The 27840-nt window shown below is 51.7% G+C and overlaps 2 protein-coding genes across 3 annotated transcripts in view; one reads left to right on the top strand and one right to left on the bottom strand.

Moving 5' to 3' along the window:
- The window catches only part of LOC139751566 (uncharacterized), a 307619-nt gene that overhangs the window by 130717 nt on the left and 149062 nt on the right, over window positions 1-27840 (top strand). The gene's annotated exons all lie outside the window — the stretch shown is intronic.
- The window catches only part of Fim (plastin-2 Fim), a 192961-nt gene that overhangs the window by 108993 nt on the left and 56128 nt on the right, over window positions 1-27840 (bottom strand). The window contains exon 1 of one of the 2 annotated variants that reach the window (XM_071667141.1): window positions 4143-4206. The exons of the other annotated variant lie outside the window; for it this stretch is intronic. Coding sequence (XP_071523242.1) covers window positions 4143-4145 — 3 coding nt within the window. The 5' untranslated portion in view covers window positions 4146-4206. Of the gene's footprint in view, window positions 1-4142; window positions 4207-27840 lie in introns of those variants that run through there. 2 annotated transcript variants of the gene reach the window in all.

Below are 27840 nucleotides of genomic sequence, written 5' to 3'. Positions count from 1 at the left end.
ACAATGGTCAGGAACATCCCCCACACACACATGGTCAAGGAACATCCCCCCACACACATGACAGGAACATCCCCCCAACACACACATGGTCAGGAACATCCCCCCACACACATGGTCAGGAATATCCCCCCCACACACACACATGGTCCAGGAACATCCCCCCACACAACACATGGTCAGGAACATCCCCCCACACACACGTGGTCAGGAACATCCCCTCACATACATGGTCAGGAACATCCCCCTACACACATGGTCAGACATCCCCCCACACACATGGCAGGAACATCCCCCCACACACACACACACACCACACACACACACACATGTCAGGAACATTCCCCCACACACACAAGGTCAGGAACATCCCCCCACCACACACATGGTCAAGGAACATCCCCCCACACACACACATGGTCAGGACATCCCCCCACACACATGGCAGGAACATCCCCCCAACACACACATGGTCAGAACATCCCCCCACACACAATGGTCAGGAACATCCCCCACACACATGGTCAGAACATCCCCCCACACACATGGCAGGAACATCCCCCCTACACCACATGGTCAGGAACATCCCCCCACACACACAAGGTCAGGAACATCCCCCCACACACACATGGTCCAGGAACATCCCCCCACACACACACATGGTCCAGGAACATCCCCCCCACACACACATGTCCAGGAACATCCCCCCACACACACATGTCCAGGAACATCCCCCCACACACACATGTCCAGGAACATCCCCCCACACACACATGGTCCAGGAACATCCCCCCACACACATGGCAGGAACATCCCCCCTACACCACATGGTCAGGAACATCCCCCCTACACCACATGGTCAGGAATATCCCCCCTACACACATGGTCAGGAACTTCCCCCCACACACATGTCAGAACATCCCCCCTACACACACACACAAAAAAAAAATGTTAAGGGTGAAAAACAATACGGAATCAAGTAAAGAACGAGAGGGCAAACCGTCGCCACAGGCAGCTGATCCAACTGTGTATCATTATGAAATGTCATGCAAAACGTGTGGGGAGAGAACAACAAGATAGCACTGGACTACACGATACTTGCTTCATGAAGGCTTGCCTCTAGGTAGGTAGGAAGGTTCTACTGGAAGCTTGGATTATTAGCGTCTAGCACGGGATTATTAGCGTCTAGCACGGGATTATTAGCGTCTAGCATAGGATTGTTAGCGTCTAGCACGGGATTATTAGCGTCTAGCACGGGATTATTAGCGTCTAGCAAGGGATCGTTCACCACATGAGCGTAGCGTGGGCAGGGATACCACTATGGGATTAAACCAAACCATTCAGAGATAAGTGTAAACAAGCTGAGGAAATGCCAGTGTACCTTAGAGCTGAGGGTAAAAGATTCCTGCAGTCTTGTGACTGTGTCCACTTTGATAATCCAGTATATGAGACAATTACGATATGGAAATATGACATTATTGTAACCACTCAAATATGCAACGTGATCCAATTATCTGGCCAATGGAATGAGACAATTACGATATGGAAATATGACATTATTGTAACCACTCAAATATGCAACGTGATCCAATTGTCTGGCCAATGGAATGTGACAAAAAAACCGTACGCGCCTCTTTAATCCTTCGTGCTGCCAACCGTTCATGAAATGAGCATCGCCGGCAACAATAAATTAGCCGCTGTTAAGCAGCGGCAAAAATAAACTGCAAAAAGTGAAGCCGGGAAGAAATGCCGACGGGGAATGGGAGACGTGAATGCCAGAGATAAGGGTAGGGACAATGAACGCCACAAAAGATGAAAATTGGGACAAGGAACGTTAGAGAAGATAAAGGATGGGACAAGGAACGTTACAGAAGATAAAGGAAGGGACAAGGAACGTTAGAGAAGATAAAGGAAGGGACAAGGAACGTTACAGAAGATAAAGGAAGGGACAAGGAACGTTAGAGAAGATAAAGGAAGGGACAAGGAACGTTACAGAAGATAAAGGAAGGGACAAGGAACGTTAGAGGAGATAAAGGAAGGGACAAGGAACGTTACAGAAGATAAAGGAAAGAACAATGAACGTTAGAGAAGATAAAGGAAAGAACAACGAACGTTAGAGAAGATAAAGGAAGGGACAAGGAACGTTACAGAAGATAAAGGAAGGGACAACGAACGTTACAGAAGATAAAGGAAGGGACAAGGAACGTTACAGAAGATAAAGGAAGGGACAAGGAACGTTACAGAAGATAAAGGAAAGAACAACGAACGTTAGAGAAGATAAAGGAAAGGACAAGGGACGTTAGAGGAGATAAAGGAAGGGACAAGGAACGTTAGAGGAGATAAAGGAAGGGAGATGCAAGGGTGTGTATAATGAGAGGCCAGGGAGGGTGCGGAGGGTCGTAAGGGAGGGTGACAGGGAGAGGTCAAGAAGGCCGTGGAGGAAGAGGTCAGGGAGGGTAGGGAGGAGAGGCCAGGGAGGGTGTGGAGAAGGAGGTGGCAAGGGAGGGTATGGAGAGGGAGAGGCTAGGGAAGTTGTGAAGGAGAGGCAAGGAAGGGTGTGGAGAGGGAGAGGCTAGGGAAGTTGTGAAGGAGAGGCAAGGAAGGGTGTGGAGAGGGAGAGGCTAGGGAGGGTGTGGAGAAGGTGAGATCCCGGTGGGTGTTGAGGAGACTAGGGAGGGTATGCAGAAGGAGAGTCCAGAAAAGGTGTGGTGGGAAGTAAGGGTAAGGGAGAGGCACAGAGGGTTGTGCAGAGTGAGGAGAGGCTTAGGACGGGGAGACGGGGAGAGGGAGAAGCCAGGGAGGGTGAGGAGAGGGAGAAGCCAGGGAGGGTGAGGAGAGGGCAAGGACAAGGCGGCGCCGGGCCGTAAAAGGCCATGTGTCTAAGCTGGCCTGAACCCGTCTGGTGACGACCCCACCAGCAGCCCACCGTGACACAGCCCACTACGACCAGCTCATCTGTGACACCACCGCAAGTCAACTTGGACCAGCCCACTCGTAATATCACCAGCAGCCCACCAGTGACACCACCACCAGCTCACCAGGACCAGCCCACCGTAAAGGTATGGGCAGACTACCCGTGCCACCACCAACAGCCCATCAGTATCAGCCCACCTGTGCCACCACTGGCAGCTCATGACAGCCAGCTCACCCGTGCCACCACTACCACCACCAGCTAAGCCATGCCACCACCAGCAGTTCACCAGGACCAGACCACCTGTGTCACCAGCAGCAACCCACCAAGACCAACCCATCCCTTCGACCACCAACAGACCACCCGTGATGCCACTAGCGCTGCACGAGGACCAGCTACTGGTGGTCTCACGGCCCCCAGAGGTCCTCGCACACCAGAGCCCCTCACACACCAATGTCCTCACACACCAGAGGTCCTCACCACACCAGAGGTCCTCACACACCAGAGTCCTCATCGAACAAAGGGGTCCTCAACTCACCATAGTTAGGTCAACCACCAACATCGCCTCATCAGCAACTGGTGACCACCATATACAGCCAACAGAGCATCACCTGGTTAACATCACATACACCCAACACACAGTCACCAAGCCATTACTACAATCAGTCTCCACCATCGCCACGTTAATAGATACATCCATCATACCATCACCAGGTTAATACTACACAACACCTCTACCATCACCAGGTTAATACTACACAACACCTCCACCATCACCAAGGTCAGCACCATATACCAGCAGCTCAATACACGTGACAGGAACATGAGAAGTCAATACACGTGACAGGAACATGAGAAGTCAAAAACATAAAACTGAGGACAATAATATATCAACTCTTAGTTCGTTTAGTTGATGAGCAAGAACCATCCCACTTCAGCCTGTGGCTTAACTGACTAGGTACACCTGTGTACGCGGGGCAAGGAGGGAGGAGCATGCGCTAACCAGGGAACACCAGACACAAGGAATGACGACGAGTGGGGAACATATACCTGGGACGCCGACCACCGACCAGGTCAGGTCAGTGACAAGGACGGCAGCGAGGTAGAAGAGATGATGACGGGAAGCCCAACACACACGTACACCCAAGATGGGAAGCCAACGAGAGAACAACAGCAAGAACAACACCCAAGCCAGGGATTCGGTGAGAACATAAGCGGATTAACCGACACTTACCATGAAGAACAGCCCGCCTGGTCTGCACTACCGCTTACAATGACTCGCCCCTCCGCAACTCACCTGGAACAAAAGCACGACACATTACTACTCATTATTCACATTCAGAATTTCATGTTCAGCACGAGAAAAAAAAAATCCCATTCAGGAGTACAAGAAATACGATAATAAACGTAGCTTATGTGAAAAGTTTGTCTATGGTCCAAACCCTACAGGCAACCGTCAGTGTTGGAAAGGCGTCAATCAGACGCAGGCAGGTGGCCTGACCACACACACCCAGAACATACGTACATGCACAAACACTCCCTCACCCTGAGCTACCAGCGACGAATATCGTCCACCTGGACCCTCGTTCCAACATGATGTAGAACAGTCATGCATCCACACGCGTACGTAAGAAGTCCATCTATTTCTGAATGGTTTTAAACCACCTACCATCCATTTTGAGGATACCAATATATCCTGTGAACCAAGTTGCCCGGGATTTCCATTATGGATTTGTAAGTCTGTGTCGAAATGTTCCCTGTCATTTATTGGGTCTACTACTGGGATACGTCGGGGGATCATAGCCTTATCTGCATGATGTTTATATTGATAATGCACACATTATTCTTGGTGGTCACAATATTCAACATTTCACAGAAAACCTTCGTGAAACAACGTAAGTTCTGCTGACGGTGCAGTGCTGTCCGCCAGCCACCGCTGCAAAAGCTTCCCCAACACTTGAGCAACAGGTGCCACGCGTCTCTACCTGAGTCAGCACTGTATCATGTGTAAATAACACACGCCACAGTCTCTACTAGTAATTGCATTTCTAAGACAGGGTTCTCGCTGCTACCCAGGTCCCTCCCAGAGGCTCCTGCAGCCCGGGGCTGCTCTGTTTCCAGTAGCATGGAAACGATGACTCCTTAAGCGTGAGAAGTTCTTTAATGAGACTGTACCCCAAGTCATACGTCCTCGTCAGAAGTAACATCCCACTTACGTTGACCTCATTCACTAGATGTGCGTTTTCGTTTCCCGCCAGTTAAGGGATACCCTCCACCAACGTTACCATATTGATACACACAATGATTCTGAGTTAGAATCATCATCACAGTGTAACAAACCCGCCACCCCTGGACGCACGTAGACACGCACATAAAACTACATGGAGGTGAGGAGCATTGTGGAGGGCCACTACACACATGAGCCAGGCAATGTTAGTACATGACCTGGTGAAGCGTGTCAACGGTAGGTCTACCCACACTGATGTTCGAAGGGTGAGTGAGCAACACTTGCATACTCCAGGTAAGAGTGAGTACAGACCACAGGGGTCAGGGATGGTGTGCTACACAAAAGGTTAATTTAGTATGATTTGGTGGGCAGATGGTTACACACAGCGGCAGCTGGTTCCCAGGAGACTATTGCAGCTGGTGAGGAGCACCATGTTAGGCACGGATTCCTACACCACCTTGATAAGGTCAGGACCACAACTTCACCTGCTGTACTACCGTCATGGCTCCACCTTAGTTCTGTTCCGTCACAGTACGGTAGTCTGGGCGAGGCAAGACGTCTGGCGTCGGCCTTGCTCAACCAGTCCCTCTCTCAGAAGGTCGAGTCATCACTCTGAACTCGAGACGTAGTGACTGGGGTGTGGCAACCAACCTAACCTAGCCTGGGGACATGACCACACCATGTTGTCGTAGGCAACATACACCACCCCCCTCAGTCCCTCACACCCAGTTCTACCCTGGCCGGCGAGACTGCAATCACTGCACGCACCCGTCACTGCAATACGGAAGGACTGCATGTTTCCACCCTCCATGGCCACCTTTCTGAATGACTGCAGCAGTCATGGCAGGGTGACTGCAGTGTTCTCTACCCTAACCCTACCTTGTATTGATTTTGGAACTCTGCTCGTTTCATGCTCCAGGATTTTGGTCTGGAGGACTGCCTCCGGGGCTGTGGATAGTATTGCTCATTTCCGGTCTTTCACGATAACTAGGGATGATTAATGAGTGTGGACAGGGGCCCCGGATATCCAGTACTTCCCATTACCGAGTCTCATCCGTCTGCGCGCTCGAAAAGGCGAATGACATGTGTCAGTGTCAACACTGCGGGTGTTGGAAAGATGAGCGTGGCTGAGATTACGATCGGTCCACACTGTCTAGGTCGACTCCTTCACCTGCCTTGAGAGAGGTGGTGCTGGTCCACAATACCCTGGCGGGATACGAGATCCTACACAATATTGCCGTAATGATGAGATCACAGCGTCCTTATGTTCAATACACTCCTGTAAATACCATTGGTGTCGTCTTGCTATGATCACTACAATGTGAACATTATTGCTGTATCATTTACGTCACTCGTCTTGCCGAAACAAGTTCGATCCACCTACTATCAACGGACGCCATGCTAGGATTTCCTCAACTTACTAGAACGACTACATTCATTGAAAGAAGGCCACCACACTGTGCCTAGCAGCTGTGTAGTTGGCGGCTTACGATAACTTATGATCACGCCCAGATCACTGTAGTCTTGCTGAGGGTACCACAGTAATACATAATTTGTTGCAACCACTACAGACCGGTCAGGACCACTACAGTCTGGCCAGGGCCACAACAGTCTGGCCAGGACCACTACAGTCTGGCCAGGACCACTAGAGCCTGGCCAGGACCACTAGAGCCTGGCCAGGACCACTGCAGTCTGTCTGGCTAGGATCACAACAGTCGATGGCAGTGTATGCCGACCACACCTAACAACCACCCACCGTCCCACAACACCAGTAAGGCCATCAGTAGGACGGCCATAACGACCCAGTCTAGAGTAAGAGTGAGGCCACCCACACAGCAGGAGGCAGGCGACAACGTCAGCCCTGATACACACGAGGCGACCGTAGCAAAGTCAATAACAAGACGCTACCCACACAATCTGTCACACACACACACACACACACACACACACACACACACACACACACACACACTTCTTTTTACCTATTCAAACATGAACATTTGCGGCAGTGCGACTATCATATATAATTCTCCGGCGCCGATCAGGAGCGGCGCCACCGGTCGAGAGAGGTTGGCCGGGTCCCAGGGTCCACTTGACCGCCATCATGGGACTGGGATCCACCCCACTTCCATAGCTACAGCTTCGACACCTGCCTGCTTCTTCTGCTCCGATCCGTTTCTGCAACATTCTTGGTCTTCTAAGCTTCCCTCTGTTGAACACCGTCTGGTTATCTCCTCCTCACATCTTTTCCTTCTCTCTGAAACCCAAGTGTCCAAGGCTGCCTCTTCCCCTGCACTGTCGCGTCTCCAACTGTAATCTCTATCATCCATTCCGCCCCAAGTGTGGACTTGGTGTCGACTGGTGTATACAAACACCTTCTGCTCGCCTTGTGGATCCTGTGTCCCCGGACTTTGATGCCACCCAAAGCCTTTAACTGTGAACAAGTTTTCGTTCGACAGTTTGAATTCCTGCCGGGGAGCTGCGCTCTCCTCACGTCCACACACTGACATCCTCTAAGCTGGGATTTCAATATACATCACAAGGATTGGCTAGGCTCTAACCACGACGATCCTGGTGGAGCCATGGCCGTCTCTCTCTCTCTCTCTCTCTCTCTCTCTCTCTCTCTCTCTCTCTCTCTCTCTCTCTCTCTCTCTCTCTCTCGTACCGCCAACTTCAGCCCTTCTGGAAGAGCCCGGTGGTTATCCCTGGGATGGGTACAACTTCTCTGGTCTTTCCCTCTTCACATAACCTTTCTTCCTTGAAGAGTCAGATTCACAGACACTTGCGGAGCTTTGGTTGATTCCTCTCTTATTCTCTTCATATTTTCTTTCCCCCCCCCCCAAAGACGACTTTGATGTTTGGCCCATAAAACGTCGGTCACCGTTAAAGAAAAAGAAAACAAAAGGGAGAAGGTGCAGTGTCACAGTACCATCTTTACCCGGTCATCCAGGCAACACACCGCCATATACACCCACTCCTTGGCTAACCTGACATGGCCTCCACACGTCGGGCCACCTCCTGTCCCCGGGGGCTCTAGAACAGTCTGTCTCATATGGTGTGTCCCGAGCGGGTTTCCAAGAGGAGTCAGCTATGGAGTCCTCGTCATGTCTGTGTGAACATTTCACTTCATATTTTCTTTACCGTTGTAGAAGTTAACGTGTGGGGGGCAGATATGACTCCCCTCCCCTTCGTGCCTCTGTCTGTTTACATCTGTAGGGACGGTGGGGAGGTCGCGGTGAACAAAGGCCCGGACGCGGGGGTCGCCTGGCAAAATCCGGCTGAAAAACATTGCTTGTCGACCATTCTTCCCAGGCCGTGCACATGCAAGCCGCCCCTCTGGCAGGTGTGCCTGGGTCAGTAGTTGCCCAGCTGCAGTACAGGTGTTCGTGACTCCACACACACACACACACACACACCTGCACAACTTCATGTACATACCTACCCACTTAGGAACACACGTGGGAACTTATATACTGTGCAGCTCCTCCAGGGGTGAGGGGCGGGAGGATAACGGAGACATAATAAGCAAAAAGGACATTTTTTTTCTTACGTATAATACAGATGACAGGTGACCAGTTGCCCTCATAATGAGTGGTGGTCTTCGGCACCTGAGGGGGTCTGCAGCTACTATACTATACAGGCCGGAGCTCTCCACATCCACACCCACCACCAACCTGCAACCCACACACGTGATGGCAGCGGATAATACACACCGTCCACGTGCCTCAATTACAACATGAAGACTCCGTAACGTTGGTCATAGCGGCAGCCATGACCACAAATTGGTTCAGCAGACACAGTAGTGTTCTGCTGGTTCAGCAGACACAGTAGTGTTCTGCTGGTTCAGCAGACACAGTAGTGTTGTACTTGTTCAGCAGACACAGTTGTGTTCTGCTGGTTCAGCAGACACAGTTGTGTTCTGCTGGTTCAGCAGACACAGTAGTGTTCTGCTGGTTCAGCAGACACAGTAGTGTTCTGCTGGTTCAGCAGACACAGTAGTGTTCAGCAGTGTAACCCCGCACCATGCTCGGGGCCACGTAGAGGATAAAGTCGCTGGCCATCACCACCTCCGTTATGTTGGTGTGGTGACGATGACGGAACACCTGACTCACACCTCACCTTCCACCACCACAGCAACAACACTTGTCCCGTTCCTCACCATACCGCCACCACACTTGTCCCGTTCCTCACCATACCGCCACCACACTTGTCCCGTTCCTCACCATACCGCCACCACACTTGTCCCGTTCCTCACCATACCATCACCACACTTGTCCCGTTCTTCTTCACACCAGCAGCGTAAAAGTTCGAAACAAATATAAAAGCTACGTCATAGTCTGAAGATGTATTGTTATTCGTATATATATATATATATATATATATATATATATATATATATATATATATATATATATATATATATATATATAGATGTGTGTGTGTGTGTGTTACTGGACAAGTGGAGATTACCTTGAGCCAGGCTGCATCATTGTTAATGGACGAAAGGGGATTACCGGAGTACTTTTTCCATGGATATGTGTTACTTCCCTGCTCCTGAATGGAGTGCAAACTCTGAACTGCATGAGCCCTGTGCAGACTATCACAGGACTGTGTATTGATAATATAAAAGAGACGTATATGAGATGGCCGGGGTTAAGGTGTTCAGTTTCAGCTGCCATGTAGATAAAAAAAAAACCTAAAACTCAAATCTGTTCAGATCCTGGCGAGTGTGAGAGCGTGGCCAGCAGGAGGCAGCTGTCGAGCCGAGCAGGTGGAGTTTGGGTTCCTCAAGAGACAGTGTCTTCCCGCCGGGGGCAAGATCCACCTCCTGCAGCGGCCGTCGAGCACACACACACACACACACACACACACACACACACACACACACACACACACACACACAACCCTCCAGGCAGCGGCACGTCATGTATGTACACCAGATATACTGGAATGTGTACAGAGAATAAAAATATACATATCTGCGGCCTTTGGCTGGTGTCACTGAACACTCTTGTCGGTAAGATGTAGCCAGTCATCCCCGCCACCGGCATAACCATTACCGAGTCCAGACCATGAGCGTCGTGCAGGGGAGGACAATATGGCGTAGTGTGGAGGTGGGTGGGTGGTGGTACCTCGCCTGGTTGCTGGCCCGTAACCTACATCTTGTACGTTGGTGTGGCGGGAGCGTTAACGGTGCTGGGGGTGTGACTCTACTGCTTTCCCTCTCAACAGTTTACGCTTCAGGAAAATGTGATACGTTCGACCTGGCGGCGGTTAGCAGAGGCAGAGGGCGTGAGGCATGGCGGCATCCACCCACACACGGGGGTGAGGAGAGAGAGAGAGAGAGAGAGAGAGAGAGAGAGAGAGAGAGAGAGAGAGAGAGAGAGAGAGAGAGAGAGAGCCACGCCTCCCGCAGCACACCCGACCACTCCAGCCTCACATTAACTGCCTGACCTCATGACGGCCTTGGCCGCCGTGTCTCTGGTGTGCACCAAGGGTGCCGCTCTGTCTGTTGCATCTGTGTACCCGAGATTGTGCCGCTGCAGGATATCACATGCGCACCAAGGATGCCGACGGTCCCGCCAAGCTTATTAATGAGATTCGTATCTTCGGTGGGTCGTGGGGGCACAGCACGTCATGGCCAGCTACACGTCTATATAAGATGATGTTAGGGCCAGTATGAGGCTTGACTCAGGTAGTGTGGCCCGGGGCCCCTGGCATCACGGGTGTGAACCACGACCCCTCCCTGCTTGTGTAACTTCCATCTGTGGTCACAAGAATTTTAAGTGAGTTGAGATGCTTCTCCATTATAAACAAACACTGGTTCATTCATGGAATCAATTTTGGCCGTGAGGGCGTCTAGTAGCCTGAGTGTTTGCTGGGCGAGTGTGAAGGTGGAGTGCCTCGTTTGTTAGTGTAGCAAGGTTGTTGCCTCCCCCCAACGATAACGGAGACTCCGGTTACCCGCAAATCTCCCTCCCTCCCTCAGTCCGTACCATTCACTCCCGCCACGCCACGTCTCACCCCAGCCAAGTTATCTCGCGCCTTCATTCTTTATGCTTATATATGTGTGTGTCTGTGTGTGTGTGTGTGTGTGTGTGTGTGTTACCGGACTCCGCCTGCTCGAGGTTACTACCACAAGGAAAATGTTACCTAGGACAAGGCTGTGTCACTGGGAGTACAGTCTCGTCCAAGAACTTCTCACAACTATAGAATCTACATTTCCCTGCTACTAATGAAGGACGATTGGACTAAAAATACATAACACTGTCAATACGGACAGCATACAGAAGTTGTTTGTATGATAAAAAAAAAAATGTCCCAAGAGATGAGGTTCTACGAATGTAAAACTCCATCCCCGTACAATACAAAGATCTTAACCAACAGACCACTTTTTTCCCCCCTGGACAATACACAACGTGGTAGGTGGCAGGTGCTGCCCCTGGACACACACAACGTGGTAGGTGGCAGGTGCTGCCCCTGGACACACACAACGTGGTAGGTGGCAGGTGCTGCCCCTGGACACACACAACGTGGTAGGTGGCAGGTGCTGTCCCTGGACACACACAACGAGGGTCTTGTTACAACAACAACAACAGGTCTAGTGTAACATCTCGGCTCCCACAGCCACACGCTCCCCATCTTGCACTTATTTTTCATTTTTCCTCCCACCGTTTTACTTGTATTTCTTTACACATTTGTCTAAATGTTTACCTGATGTAGTATTCTGATGGTACGACAGTAGCTTGACCTCCACTATCTGATTCCCTTTCGTGGTAATGTGGGAAGATAATACAAATACGTGAAATATGCCAGGGCGATAGAGAAGTGAATTGTGTCTTAACCAGTAGTGACGCACCACCCGACCAACCACTACGTCCCACACAGTGTGCAGCGTTGACACCTCAAGGATTGCCGGCTGACTCCGTCTCCTTTCCTTCCATACTTAGACCGTGGAAAGCTTGGCTTCTGATGTTTTCACACACATCAAATACGTCTTTTACGAGGCGGGTTCGTCTTAACTACACGACTAGGTGACTTTTTTTTCAAACTAGCTGAATTTCCACAGGGCACCAGTGCCCATGTTCCCTGCCGTTAGTTTACCAATGAAATAATAATAATAATAATAATAATAATAATAATAATAATAATAATATTAATAATAATAATAATGATAAAGTACGGATGGGCTAGACGTAGTGGGCAGTGGACGTGGTCAGTGGCAGCCTGAATTTCCAGAGGTGGGGCGGGAGCGGCGCGTGGCGGAGGCTGGCATGCGGCAAACCTGGCGGCAGCGGTACGCCTCCCCAGGCGCCTCACCTACACACACCACCTACATCCATCATAACGTTACACCTCCATCCATCAAAACGTTACACCTCTGTCCATCATAACATTACACCTCCATCCATCAAAACATTACACCTCCATCTATCAAAACGTTACACTTCCATCCGCCAAAACGTTACACCTCCATCTATCAAAACGTTACACCTCCATCCATCATAACATTACACCTCCATCTATCAAAACGTTACACTTCCATCCACCAAAACGTTACACTTCCATCCACCAAAACCTTACATATCATGAAGAATAAGTCGTAGATTTTAAAACTTTTTTTTTTTATAGATCTGATATGCGTACCACTATCACAGTTGTGGCAGGCAAAAGCCAAAGCCAGTAATAAGACAAGAGACGCGAATATACATAACAAGTTGGTGGAAACAATATGATAAAGGAAGGATGAACGAGGAGAAAGTAAAGACAGAGTGAGATGGGCCAAAGAGGTGTGTGTGTGAGAGAGAGAGAGAGAGAGAGAGAGAGAGAGAGAGAGAGAGAGAGAGAGAGAGAGAGAGAGAGAGAGAGAGAATGTTGGTGTACTACAGAAGTAAGGCCCGGCTTCTCCTCGCCCGCCATCCAACACTTCACTCCTCACGCCTGTGTTGTCTGAAAATCCTCATCTGTTTCTCGGTGTGAAGGACTGCTGACCCTAACACTGTTGCCACCAGTTTGTCTTCGTCACAATAACATCAGTCTATGGCTCCTACTAAATGCTACTACCACTATTGTTGCTGCTGCTGCTGCTAATAATAATAATAATAATAATAATAATAATAATAATAATAATAATAATATATAAATAATTATACAAATTCATTTGTAATGGTATACAGGAGAAACACCAAGCCGTAGACAGTACTGAATTTTAGTACAGCATGACACCAACACACGACACAACATAATAACGTCTACAAGACCAACTAACCAACCATTACACCACAATACATAAGAAGTACTTCACAAATATTTGAGCAAAACAATCTTCACTTCCTACACACACACACACACACACACACACAAGCCTAGTCACACTGACGGAAGCGTAAAACAAATGGCGCTCGTGCGAACCTTCACAAACGCCAAGTGCAACAGAATTCGTGGATTTAAAGGAAAAAAAAATCCTTAGGAGGAGTTCAGCATGTTGTTACGGTGGTGACGCGTAAAAATATCCCTCACATAATCCTGCCATGCGGGTCAAACTGGTTTGTGACGCGTCCAGACCCCTTATGGAAGTCGTTCGTGTTGTTGCTGCAGTCATTACTGTCATTACCACTACTACTTGTTTACATCCCGTGTGTGTGTGTGTGTGTATGTACTGTCATGGATCCTGGATGCTTACAGTGTGCCCCAGTGTCAGGCGAAATGACTTAGGCGAAATAGGTGACCTGCCGTAAAGCGTGGTATATATTTAGCGTGATAAGGTTATTTTAGGGAACCTAGCCATGTATAGACAGGCCAACTTAACCCAACCCAAGCCTAATGCGCACAGTCCGTCCATACGCAAACGTACTTGCCTCTCCCTCGTAATATATTCCACGATGCACGAGGGTGGCTGGGTGAGCCTGCACGAGAGTGCCGCTCCTCGCCCCTCTCTGCCCAGGATGGGTTTTTAACACCTTGACCACGACAGCAAGATCAGGGTCAGGTCACGTTATCACACCCATGGGTTATGCCACAGTGCTGGGGGGAGGTAAATGCTGTTTGATCCAGTAACTGGCAGTCGTGGTACCGTCACTGTAAGTGATTTGATCGACTGATTTAGTGGAATGTGTAAAGCGCCCGAGTCTAATGAATTATTATTCAGCGATTTACAGCAAGAAAATGATGATAAAAAACTTAATAATATTAATTCAGAATCTAATATTTTGGCTTCATTTTTAAGATATCTAAAAAGTTGATATTATACAATATAATTTGTCATTCTGGATTATATAACAAGAGAAATCATGTCTATTTACATTTCTAAAAATTTCCCCAAATACTTTCATTTCTTCCATTGTTCGTATGTAATTCATACTTTGAAACTCATGTACATTTGCCATTCAGTTATTGTATGTTCTACAGCAAGAAGGCAGTTACAGGTGTTACACATGGGGGGGGGGGGGCACGTCTCCTTCTCATTCAGTGACCACCATGGACCAACACTGAATGGCCAGTCCTCAATCAACACAGAATTGTCTCGAAAATGGAGATCACTTGTTGAAGGAGGGACGCCGTACTTCCCTAGTCCTCTGCAGTTTGTTTTACTTTTGGGGCTTCCAAGTCATATCCAGCTTACCATTTTCCATTCAGTTCACAGAATCATTATGAGGTATACCTCGCGCTCATAGATTTCCTGATGATACAGCTGAAACCATGTCCAAGACATTTTGTCATCAGTTAATATCTGTTTTATTTGCATGAATAGTATCATGATATATTTATTTTACATAAAAGGAGCAATATATATATGTATATATATATATATATATATATATATATATATTATCCCTGGGGATAGGGGATTAAGAATACTTCCCACGTATTCCCTGCGTGTCGTAGAAGGCGACTAAAAGGGGAGGGAGCGGGGGGCTGGAAATCCTCCCCTCTCGTTTTTTTTTTTTTTTTTTTTTTTTTTTCCCAAAAGAAGGAACAGAGAATTGGGCCAGGTGAGGGTATTCCCTCAAAGGCCCAGTCCTCTGTTCTTAATGCTACCTCGCTAACGCGGGAAATGGCGAATAGTTTAAAAGAAAAAAAGAAAGAAATATATATATATATATATATATATATATATATATATATATATATATATATATATATATATATATATATATATTCGTACATGGGATGGCAGAGTTGGCAACAACGTGTTGTGATGTTAGTTGTGATCCTTTAGTTAAGAATGTGTATTTCCATTTTCCTTTTTTCTGGCTATTGCCATCCTTCGCATTTTATGAGCTACGACACCATGGTCACATCCGTCACATGGTTTTATACAACGTATTTACGGATCACGTCAGCATTTTCTTTTCTTTGCCAGATCTTCACCAATACCATCACATAGTGGTCAAGCAAGTGAGTGAAGCAAGATCTTCCCGCCCTGTAACCATGTTGTCCCGGGTTATGTAGATTGTTCACTTCCACTATTTCAGTCAGTTTGCCTATCAGGATTCACTTCAAGATTCTGTTAATGCGCGGAGTTAATGATATCAGTCATTATTTTAGGAGGGAGGGAGGACTGCTTTGCTTCTACTAGTGTGGAGAGGGGCGATGTGAGGATGGATGTTCAGTGGCCGTGCTGGAGGTGTTTTTGTATTTCTTTATGGAGACCGAGTCCCATGAGTCCACCAGGCCTGGGGGGCTGAGCGCATGGACTTGCTGTTGTTCATGGCTCTCCCGAAATCCCGTGCTGAGGTGATGATATCTGCTGATGTGCAACACTGGGGGCGGGATGGGATCAGTGTTTAGGAAGATGTCTGCTGGGTCATTTATCTTAATGTGGCTTTTGGCTCGATGAATGGCGATTCATATTACCTTCTTAGAATCTCACTCGTCTCTCTTGTTGCTTGCTGTTCCATTTAATGTTACTACTTGTCGTTTTGATGTGACTGGCTGGCGTTCTGATGTTACTGGCTGTTGTTCTGATGTTACTGGCTGGCGTTCTGATGTTACTGGCTTTTGTGCTGATGTTACTGCCTGTTGTTCTGATGTTACTGCCTGTTGTTCTGATGTTACTGCCTGTGTTCTGATGTTACTGGCTGTTGTTCTGATGTTACTGCCTGTTGTTCTGATGATACTGCCTGTTGTTCTGATGTTACTGCCTGTTGTTCTGATGATACTGCCTGTTGTTCTGATGTTACTGCCTATTGTTCTGATGTGACTGAGTTTTGTTTTAATGTGACAGGCTGTTGTTTTGCTGTTACTGGAAGCTGTTCTGATGTTACTGGTTGTTGTTCCGAAGTTCCTGGCTGTGTAGATGTTACTGGTTGTTGTTTTAACGTTCCTGGTTGTGATGTTACCAGGTGCTGTTCTAATGTTACGGGCTGTTGTTATTTTATGGTTGTTAGTTTGATGTTACTGACTATTGTTCTAATGATCCTAGGTGTTGTTCTGATGTTAGACTACTGTTCTAATGTTCCTAAGTGTTGTTCTGATGTTACTGTCTATTGTTCTAATGTTCCTACGTGTTGTTATGGTGTTACTGGCTGGTGTAATGCTATTTGGTAATTCAGTTATCATCGTTGTCGTGAGAGGTGAGGATATCGAACGTTATGAGAGCGGGAGGTCCTGGCAGGTGCTCGCCCGTCACGAAGACAGAAGCACTGCAGACACTAGCCCCGTCACGAGAACGGGAGGTGCGCAGCAGACGGTGGTCCCTCACGAGGACGGGAGGAGGGAGCCCAGTAGACGCCGACCCGTCACGAGGATGGGAGGAGCGCAGCAGACGCTGGTCCCTCACGAGGATGGGAGGAGCGCAGCAGACGCTGGCCCCTCACGAGGATGGGAGGAGCGCAGCAGACGTCTTTGTTTTCCTGAGCCACGTGTTACTTCCGGTTCCCAGCCAAGCCACACATTACCCACGCAACTTTCTCCCAGGAATCCCAAACACACGCACGCTCTCATTAGTACATTCTAGGACGCAGCTTTCTCATTTCTCATGTACAAATTTCACATTTCCAGACATTCCTTCCTTGTACTAATGGGTATCTATAGCGAGAGATGTTCGTATATCTGTAGCGATCGTATACCTATAGCCAGAGATGTTCGTATCTCAATAGCCAGAGATATTCGTATATCTATAGCGAGAGATGTTCGAATATCTAAAGTCAGAGATGTTCGTGTATCATCACTTCATAAAGTCTTCCCAGCAAGTCTGGGTACGTCACTTCCTGCAGGCTGTGCCCGCCTGCCCCCAGCCAGCCCATCAACACGTCAGGACGCACGCCTGGCCAGAGTTGCAGCTCCCCGGGTAACGTTTCCACACTGGCTGGTATCCTCGACCTTCACCTCCGCCTCCGGGTAGCCGGCCACCCACTCCCTACCTCCCACGCCTCACCCACCGCCCTTCTCATCACCCGTATTTCTAAGTGATGCATTTTCCACAACCTCGAGATCTCTCAATTTTGTCTTATTATGTGCCGTGCCATTTGGACTATCTATATGTCTCATACCTGGAAAAATAACACCAAGATAAAGATATATTAACTCGTCTACAGGTCACATTGGTCGTACCTTAACGTAAGTAACCCTGACAATAAGACAGAAATGGACACCCAACCTACGAACATGGACATGCCTACAGCTTTCGTGGGTCTGGCGCGCATAAAACAGTACCAGGAGCCGGGTTGTGACACCCAGCGTCCTTGACGATCCCACAACCAGTGATACACAACAGCACCAGGAGAGTCCGACGGGTTGTGACACCCAGCGTCCTTGACGATCCCACAACCAGTGATACACAACAGCACCAGGAGGCGGGTTGTGAACCTGTCACCTTGACAACCTTCATGAAGGACACAGAGCATGTAACGAGAGCAAGGATCCTCAAGAGACGAGATGCAGGTGTCATCTTCAAGGAAAGATGGCCCCGGGAACAGCATCTCTTGGATAGTTTCGCCCCCATCGGCCACGCCTGAACCTGCTAACCAGTTCTGGTCAGAAGATGAGGCAGCGAGTGATGGTGGAGACGAGCCTAGTCCACTTGTCGTCAGCCAACCAGGTCAGCAACATAAGTAAATCTGTCATCACTATATGGCAACCTGACAGGATACAGTGTTACCATACGACTGACTACCTCTAAGATTACGGAGCCCTTCTCTCTTCACCTTGCCTGCCAACTGTTGGCCAACCCATCTATCCCCTTTCACCACCAGTGATGGTGACCTTCACTCGGGCGTCATCATCCTGCTCCACCACCACCACCACCCGTGACATTACCAGCCAGCAGCATCTTCCTCTGGCAGAAGGACTCTGCTGGCGGCATCTCCGGCTCCAGGCATCCATCCAGCGGGGGCACGTGGCTGCTGGGGCATCCCCGTTGCTCTTACCTCCTCTCTCACTACTCCCATCTTAACCCCCTCCACTGCTCTCAACCCCCGGGCGGGGCCCCGCCCTGGTAAACCCCGCAGGGAACCACCACCATAACGGGAGACGCCAGCCACACACACAGACACACACACAGACACACATACACACACACACCAGTGGTGACACACCACACCACACCCACCACTGCCCAGTCACTGGTCGCCTCTCACTTTCCAGATGGTTCTGACCAGGTCTTAAGGTGGCAGCAAGAGTCTTTAGAACGTCATGGCGAGGTCCTGGGGTAATTTGGGTCTGGTTCTACGATCACACTCTGGTACGTTCCAATGTGGTGGTAACTGAGTACCAGGTACAGGTCGACCCAAACACGGCCAGTGAGGGAGGGCCAGCACCACTGCCGCTCTTTGCCACACGGTGGCGAGTTTTGTGGCTCTTCCCTGGGCGGCTGTGTGGAGGTTGGGTCGGTCTGGAAATGCAACCTTTTAAAGTCAGTAACGCTGCTCGCTACACCACACACAAGTGAGGTCCTGGTCAGCTGACCGCCTGCGGACACTCGGCTACAGGGAGTGACAGCGCTCAGCTCTCCTGCCACAACATTCACACACACACACACACACACACACACACACACACACACACACACACACACACAACAACAAGTAACACAGCTCAACTTGACTGGCCCCAGGCCAGTGCAGGATGTATACGTTCATCTGCACCTTTGTAAGTCAACCACCTGTTGAGATTTACATAGCGGTAAATACAACGCAGTCAGTCACCTGGAATAAGGAAATAATGTTCCCACTAGATTACCTCACTCAGAGAGAGAGAGAGAGAGAGAGAGAGAGAGAGAGAGAGAGAGAGAGAGAGAGCACGTTTCATACTGTATTAGCACCATCAAGCAAAGACTCGTAGCAGGAACATAGAGGCGTCTTGTGCCTCCTCCTCGGCTCGTGTGGTCTGCTGGCCCAGCAAGGCTCTGGTAGTCACCCCTCCACCCACACCCACCCCATCTCCCCCATCCCGGCTAATATCAATTAAATCTGTGGCCCGTTACTTCCTGCAGCGAGGCCCGCCGCCCATCTGCAACACCATGCCACCCAACCTCCTGCCGCCCATCTGCAACACCATGCCACCCAACCTCCTGCCGCCCATCTGCAACACCATGCCACCTAACCTCCTGCCGCCCATCTGCAACACCATGCCACCCAACCTCCTGCCGCCCATCTGCAACACCATGCCACCTAACCTCCTGCCGCCCATCTGCTACACTACGACACCCTCGTTCTTGCCGCCCATCGGCACACCATGCCACCCAGGCTCATACCGCCCATCTGCAGCACACATACCACCGCCCGTCTGCAGCACCACAACACCCAGGCTGCTGCCGCCCATCGGCAGACTATACATTTGAATTTGATGGAGCACGATGTCCACAAATGTTTGTTATGGCCAAGGAGAGCCCACCTGCCCTGGTGGTGTAAGATTTATATGGAATTTTTTGGAAACCAGATTACTGAAGGTATTTCCCCCAGTGGTGCAGCAGTCTGGGTCACATGATGTCCTCCGTCTCTGGCCAAAGTGTGACGACCTAGAACCATTCATCCCATGTTGAACCATTTAGTACCTTCCGTCATGTTTACAATATGAAACTGTTACCAGAGCTAGATTGCCTGACTCGGGACCATGACTTAACTTCAGGATTTACAGGAAACCATAAATGTTTTTTATATATATTCATTATTGTTCTGCACAGCCATCATACAGTTGAACAATCAATAACTTCATCGATAATAATTTGCATTATGTATATGCTGTCCTGAATTCCTGGATGAGGAGTTTGAGAATATCTAGTATCAGGTCAAGTTAAAGTATCCTGGATCTATTACTGATAAACCTCTTAACCTGGCAAAGAAATAACTTCATAGAACTCCTCTCTAAACCTCCCCATGCTACCATGAATGTTCAGTGGTACCCTCTGGTGAAAAGTCTACCATACTTCACCATACACTCAGTGCTTTAAGTTATTTTAATAATATCCTAATAATAATAATAATAATAATAATAATAATGACAATAATAATAATAATAATAATAATAATAATAATAATAATAATAATAACAATAATAATTTAGTTGTGTGTGTGTATGTGTGTGCGTGTGTGCGTGCGTGCGTATGTGTGTGTGTGTGTGTGTGTGTGTGTGTGTGTTGTAGATATCATGCTCAGTCTTAATGTTTTCTATATGATCGACAAGTACGGATGTTTCTGCTAGACCCCAGCAGCATAACTACATGTGTGAGGACAGGTCATGTTTCCAGCGCCTGGGTCGTACAAGTCTGATGTTATGACCACAGTAATGACCGGCCAAATGCTTCCTCAGTCAAGTCATGCCACTCTCTGACCAATAGAAATATCACTAAATCTTCTCTCCTGCGAAGCATACAAAGATGTTATCAGTTGCAGTGAAGGACTCCATAAACTGGGGAGCACTGTCATGTACAAAACCTGCAGACAGTTTAATCTGCTTCAGAGCGTAACAAATTTTATGACTGGCGCAGTGCTCAGCTCTCGTGAGCCAGAGGCCAAAGGAAGAGCTCGGATCTCGAGAGCCAGAGGCCAAAGGGAGCGCACGTAACAGCCAAAGGAAGAGCACGTAACAGCCAAAGGAAGAGCACGTAACAGCCAAAGGAAGAGCACGTAACAGCCAAAGGGAGCGCACGTAACAGCCAAAGGAAGAGCACGTAACAGCCAAAGGAAGAGCACGTAACAGCCAAAGGAAGAGCACGTAACAGCCAAAGGAAGAGCACGTAACAAGTCACCGGTAACAAGACATTTCCTGTGTCCATATGTAATACAACGTGTCCACCAATAATACAACAGGACGAGTGTCCACTAGGTGTGGCAATACTTGTGTCCACTAGTGAGGGAATACGACAAATATCCACCAGTGGGGCAGCAAGACGTGCCCTCCCATAAGGCAGTGTAAGTGTCCACCACTGAGGCACTACACATTTCCATCAGTGTGACAGAGAGTATACCGTCAACCATCACGACACACATGTGACACAGGCCCCAACCACGGACACAAATCCTCGTCGACCATCACTACACACTTGTGACACAGGCCCCAGCCACGGACACAAATCCCCGTCAACACCAGCACATGGAGAACGGAGAAAGTGCAAAAGAGTGGGTGAGCAGCAGCAGCAGCAGACCGTGAGAAGAAACAAGGTAATACAAATAGTGGGACAGGTTTATGGAACGGAAAGTGCAGCTCGTTGTGTTAGGTGGAGTTGGAAAGGATCCCTGTCACGGAGGGCGGGAGGTGGTCGGGACGAAGGTTGTCCCGGAAATAAGAATGTGGCAAAATTCCGGAGACGCCTGCGATAGGGCGAGCCTGCCACCCAACTCCTGCCGCCCATCTGCAACACCATGCCACCTAACCTCCTGCCGCCATCTGCAACACCATGCCACCCAACCTCCTGCGCCCATCTGCAACACCATGCCACCTAACCTCCTGCCGCCCATCTGCTACACTACGACACCCTCGTTCTTGCCGCCCATCGGCACACCATGCCACCCAACCTCCTGCCGCCCATCTGCAACACCATGCCACCCAACCTCCTGCCGCCCATCTGCAACACCATGCCACCCAACCTCCTGCCGCCCATCTGCAACACCATGCCACCCAACCTCCTGCGCCCATCTGCAACACCATGCCACCCAACCTCCTGCGCCCATCTGCAACACCATGCCACCCAACCTCCTGCGCCCATCTGCAACACCATGCCACCTAACCTCCTGCCGCCCATCTGCAACACCATGCCACCCAACCTCCTGCCGCCCATCTGCAACACCATGCCACCCAACCTCCTGCGCCCATCTGCAACACCATGCCACCTAACCTCCTGCCGCCCATCTGCAACACCATGCCACCTAACCTCCTGCCGCCCATCTGCAACACCATGCCACCTAACCTCCTGCCGCCCATCTGCAACACCATGCCACCTAACCTCCTGCCGCCCATCTGCAACACCATGCCACCTAACCTCCTGCCGCCCATCTGCAACACCATGCCACCCAACCTCCTGCGCCCATCTGCAACACCATGCCACCTAACCTCCTGCCGCCATCTGCAACACCATGCCACCTAACCTCCTGCCGCCCATCTGCAACACCATGCCACCTAACCTCCTGCCGCCCATCTGCAACACCATGCCACCTAACCTCCTGCCGCCCATCTGCAACACCATGCCACCCAACCTCCTGCGCCCATCTGCAACACCATGCCACCTAACCTCCTGCCGCCCATCTGCAACACCATGCCACCTAACCTCCTGCCGCCCATCTGCAACACCATGCCACCCAACCTCCTGCGCCCATCTGCAACACCATGCCACCTAACCTCCTGCCGCCATCTGCAACACCATGCCACCTAACCTCCTGCCGCCCATCTGCAACACCATGCCACCTAACCTCCTGCCGCCCATCTGCAACACCATGCCACCTAACCTCCTGCCGCCCATCTGCAACACCATGCCACCTAACCTCCTGCCGCCCATCTGCAACACCATGCCACCTAACCTCCTGCCGCCCATCTGCAACACCATGCCACCTAACCTCCTGCCGCCCATCTGCAACACCATGCCACCTAACCTCCTGCCGCCCATCTGCAACACCATGCCACCCAACCTCCTGCGCCCATCTGCAACACCATGCCACCCAACCTCCTGCGCCCATCTGCAACACCATGCCACCCAACCTCCTGCGCCCATCTGCAACACCATGCCACCCAACCTCCTGCGCCCATCTGCAACACCATGCCACCTAACCTCCTGCCGCCCATCTGCAACACCATGCCACCCAACCTCCTGCCGCCCATCTGCAACACCATGCCACCCAACCTCCTGCGCCCATCTGCAACACCATGCCACCCAACCTCCTGCGCCCATCTGCAACACCATGCCACCCAACCTCCTGCGCCCATCTGCAACACCATGCCACCCAACCTCCTGCGCCCATCTGCAACACCATGCCACCCAACCTCCTGCGCCCATCTGCAACACCATGCCACCTAACCTCCTGCCGCCCATCTGCAACACCATGCCACCTAACCTCCTGCCGCCCATCTGCAACACCATGCCACCTAACCTCCTGCCGCCCATCTGCAACACCATGCCACCTAACCTCCTGCCGCCCATCTGCAACACCATGCCACCCAACCTCCTGCGCCCATCTGCAACACCATGCCACCCAACCTCCTGCGCCCATCTGCAACACCATGCCACCCAACCTCCTGCGCCCATCTGCAACACCATGCCACCTAACCTCCTGCCGCCCATCTGCAACACCATGCCACCCAACCTCCTGCGCCCATCTGCAACACCATGCCACCTAACCTCCTGCCGCCCATCTGCAACACCATGCCACCTAACCTCCTGCCGCCCATCTGCAACACCATGCCACCTAACCTCCTGCCGCCCATCTGCAACACCATGCCACCTAACCTCCTGCCGCCCATCTGCAACACCATGCCACCTAACCTCCTGCCGCCCATCTGCAACACCATGCCACCCAACCTCCTGCGCCCATCTGCAACACCATGCCACCCAACCTCCTGCCGCCCATCTGCAACACCATGCCACCCAACCTCCTGCGCCCATCTGCAACACCATGCCACCCAACCTCCTGCGCCCATCTGCAACACCATGCCACCCAACCTCCTGCGCCCATCTGCAACACCATGCCACCCAACCTCCTGCCGCCCATCTGCAACACCATGCCACCTAACCTCCTGCCGCCCATCTGCAACACCATGCCACCCAACCTCCTGCGCCCATCTGCAACACCATGCCACCCAACCTCCTGCGCCCATCTGCAACACCATGCCACCCAACCTCCTGCGCCCATCTGCAACACCATGCCACCCAACCTCCTGCGCCCATCTGCAACACCATGCCACCCAACCTCCTGCGCCCATCTGCAACACCATGCCACCCAACCTCCTGCGCCCATCTGCAACACCATGCCACCCAACCTCCTGCCGCCCATCTGCAACACCATGCCACCCAACCTCCTGCGCCCATCTGCAACACCATGCCACCCAACCTCCTGCGCCCATCTGCAACACCATGCCACCCAACCTCCTGCGCCCATCTGCAACACCATGCCACCTAACCTCCTGCCGCCCATCTGCAACACCATGCCACCCAACCTCCTGCGCCCATCTGCAACACCATGCCACCCAACCTCCTGCGCCCATCTGCAACACCATGCCACCCAACCTCCTGCGCCCATCTGCAACACCATGCCACCCAACCTCCTGCGCCCATCTGCAACACCATGCCACCCAACCTCCTGCCGCCCATCTGCAACACCATGCCACCCAACCTCCTGCGCCCATCTGCAACACCATGCCACCTAACCTCCTGCCGCCCATCTGCAACACCATGCCACCCAACCTCCTGCGCCCATCTGCAACACCATGCCACCCAACCTCCTGCCGCCCATCTGCAACACCATGCCACCCAACCTCCTGCGCCCATCTGCAACACCATGCCACCCAACCTCCTGCGCCCATCTGCAACACCATGCCACCCAACCTCCTGCGCCCATCTGCAACACCATGCCACCTAACCTCCTGCCGCCCATCTGCAACACCATGCCACCTAACCTCCTGCGCCCATCTGCAACACCATGCCACCCAACCTCCTGCGCCCATCTGCAACACCATGCCACCCAACCTCCTGCCGCCCATCTGCAACACCATGCCACCCAACCTCCTGCGCCCATCTGCAACACCATGCCACCCAACCTCCTGCCGCCCATCTGCAACACCATGCCACCTAACCTCCTGCCGCCCATCTGCAACACCATGCCACCCAACCTCCTGCGCCCATCTGCAACACCATGCCACCCAACCTCCTGCGCCCATCTGCAACACCATGCCACCTAACCTCCTGCCGCCCATCTGCAACACCATGCCACCCAACCTCCTGCCGCCCATCTGCAACACCATGCCACCCAACCTCCTGCGCCCATCTGCAACACCATGCCACCTAACCTCCTGCCGCCCATCTGCAACACCATGCCACCCAACCTCCTGCGCCCATCTGCAACACCATGCCACCCAACCTCCTGCGCCCATCTGCAACACCATGCCACCTAACCTCCTGCCGCCCATCTGCAACACCATGCCACCTAACCTCCTGCCGCCCATCTGCAACACCATGCCACCTAACCTCCTGCCGCCCATCTGCAACACCATGCCACCCAACCTCCTGCGCCCATCTGCAACACCATGCCACCCAACCTCCTGCGCCCATCTGCAACACCATGCCACCTAACCTCCTGCCGCCCATCTGCAACACCATGCCACCTAACCTCCTGCCGCCCATCTGCAACACCATGCCACCTAACCTCCTGCCGCCCATCTGCAACACCATGCCACCCAACCTCCTGCGCCCATCTGCAACACCATGCCACCTAACCTCCTGCCGCCCATCTGCAACACCATGCCACCTAACCTCCTGCCGCCCATCTGCAACACCATGCCACCCAACCTCCTGCCGCCCATCTGCAACACCATGCCACCTAACCTCCTGCCGCCCATCTGCAACACCATGCCACCTAACCTCCTGCCGCCCATCTGCAACACCATGCCACCTAACCTCCTGCCGCCCATCTGCAACACCATGCCACCTAACCTCCTGCCGCCCATCTGCAACACCATGCCACCTAACCTCCTGCCGCCCATCTGCAACACCATGCCACCTAACCTCCTGCCGCCCATCTGCAACACCATGCCACCTAACCTCCTGCCGCCCATCTGCAACACCATGCCACCCAACCTCCTGCGCCCATCTGCAACACCATGCCACCCAACCTCCTGCGCCCATCTGCAACACCATGCCACCCAACCTCCTGCGCCCATCTGCAACACCATGCCACCTAACCTCCTGCCGCCCATCTGCAACACCATGCCACCTAACCTCCTGCCGCCCATCTGCAACACCATGCCACCCAACCTCCTGCGCCCATCTGCAACACCATGCCACCCAACCTCCTGCGCCCATCTGCAACACCATGCCACCCAACCTCCTGCGCCCATCTGCAACACCATGCCACCCAACCTCCTGCGCCCATCTGCAACACCATGCCACCCAACCTCCTGCGCCCATCTGCAACACCATGCCACCCAACCTCCTGCGCCCATCTGCAACACCATGCCACCTAACCTCCTGCCGCCCATCTGCAACACCATGCCACCTAACCTCCTGCCGCCCATCTGCAACACCATGCCACCTAACCTCCTGCCGCCCATCTGCAACACCATGCCACCCAACCTCCTGCCGCCCATCTGCAACACCATGCCACCTAACCTCCTGCGCCCATCTGCAACACCATGCCACCCAACCTCCTGCCGCCCATCTGCAACACCATGCCACCCAACCTCCTGCCGCCCATCTGCAACACCATGCCACCTAACCTCCTGCCGCCCATCTGCAACACCATGCCACCCAACCTCCTGCGCCCATCTGCAACACCATGCCACCCAACCTCCTGCGCCCATCTGCAACACCATGCCACCTAACCTCCTGCCGCCCATCTGCAACACCATGCCACCCAACCTCCTGCGCCCATCTGCAACACCATGCCACCCAACCTCCTGCGCCCATCTGCAACACCATGCCACCTAACCTCCTGCCGCCCATCTGCAACACCATGCCACCCAACCTCCTGCGCCCATCTGCAACACCATGCCACCCAACCTCCTGCGCCCATCTGCAACACCATGCCACCTAACCTCCTGCCGCCCATCTGCAACACCATGCCACCTAACCTCCTGCCGCCCATCTGCAACACCATGCCACCCAACCTCCTGCGCCCATCTGCAACACCATGCCACCCAACCTCCTGCGCCCATCTGCAACACCATGCCACCCAACCTCCTGCGCCCATCTGCAACACCATGCCACCCAACCTCCTGCGCCCATCTGCAACACCATGCCACCTAACCTCCTGCCGCCCATCTGCAACACCATGCCACCTAACCTCCTGCCGCCCATCTGCAACACCATGCCACCCAACCTCCTGCGCCCATCTGCAACACCATGCCACCCAACCTCCTGCGCCCATCTGCAACACCATGCCACCCAACCTCCTGCGCCCATCTGCAACACCATGCCACCCAACCTCCTGCGCCCATCTGCAACACCATGCCACCTAACCTCCTGCCGCCCATCTGCAACACCATGCCACCCAACCTCCTGCCGCCCATCTGCAACACCATGCCACCTAACCTCCTGCCGCCATCTGCAACACCATGCCACCCA

The sequence above is a fragment of the Panulirus ornatus genome, chromosome 11 (assembly GCF_036320965.1).
Source record: "Panulirus ornatus isolate Po-2019 chromosome 11, ASM3632096v1, whole genome shotgun sequence".
NCBI lineage: Eukaryota > Metazoa > Arthropoda > Malacostraca > Decapoda > Palinuridae > Panulirus > Panulirus ornatus.
The sequence above is the reverse complement of the archived record's forward strand: the minus strand, read 5'-3'. Positions and strand labels throughout refer to the sequence as shown.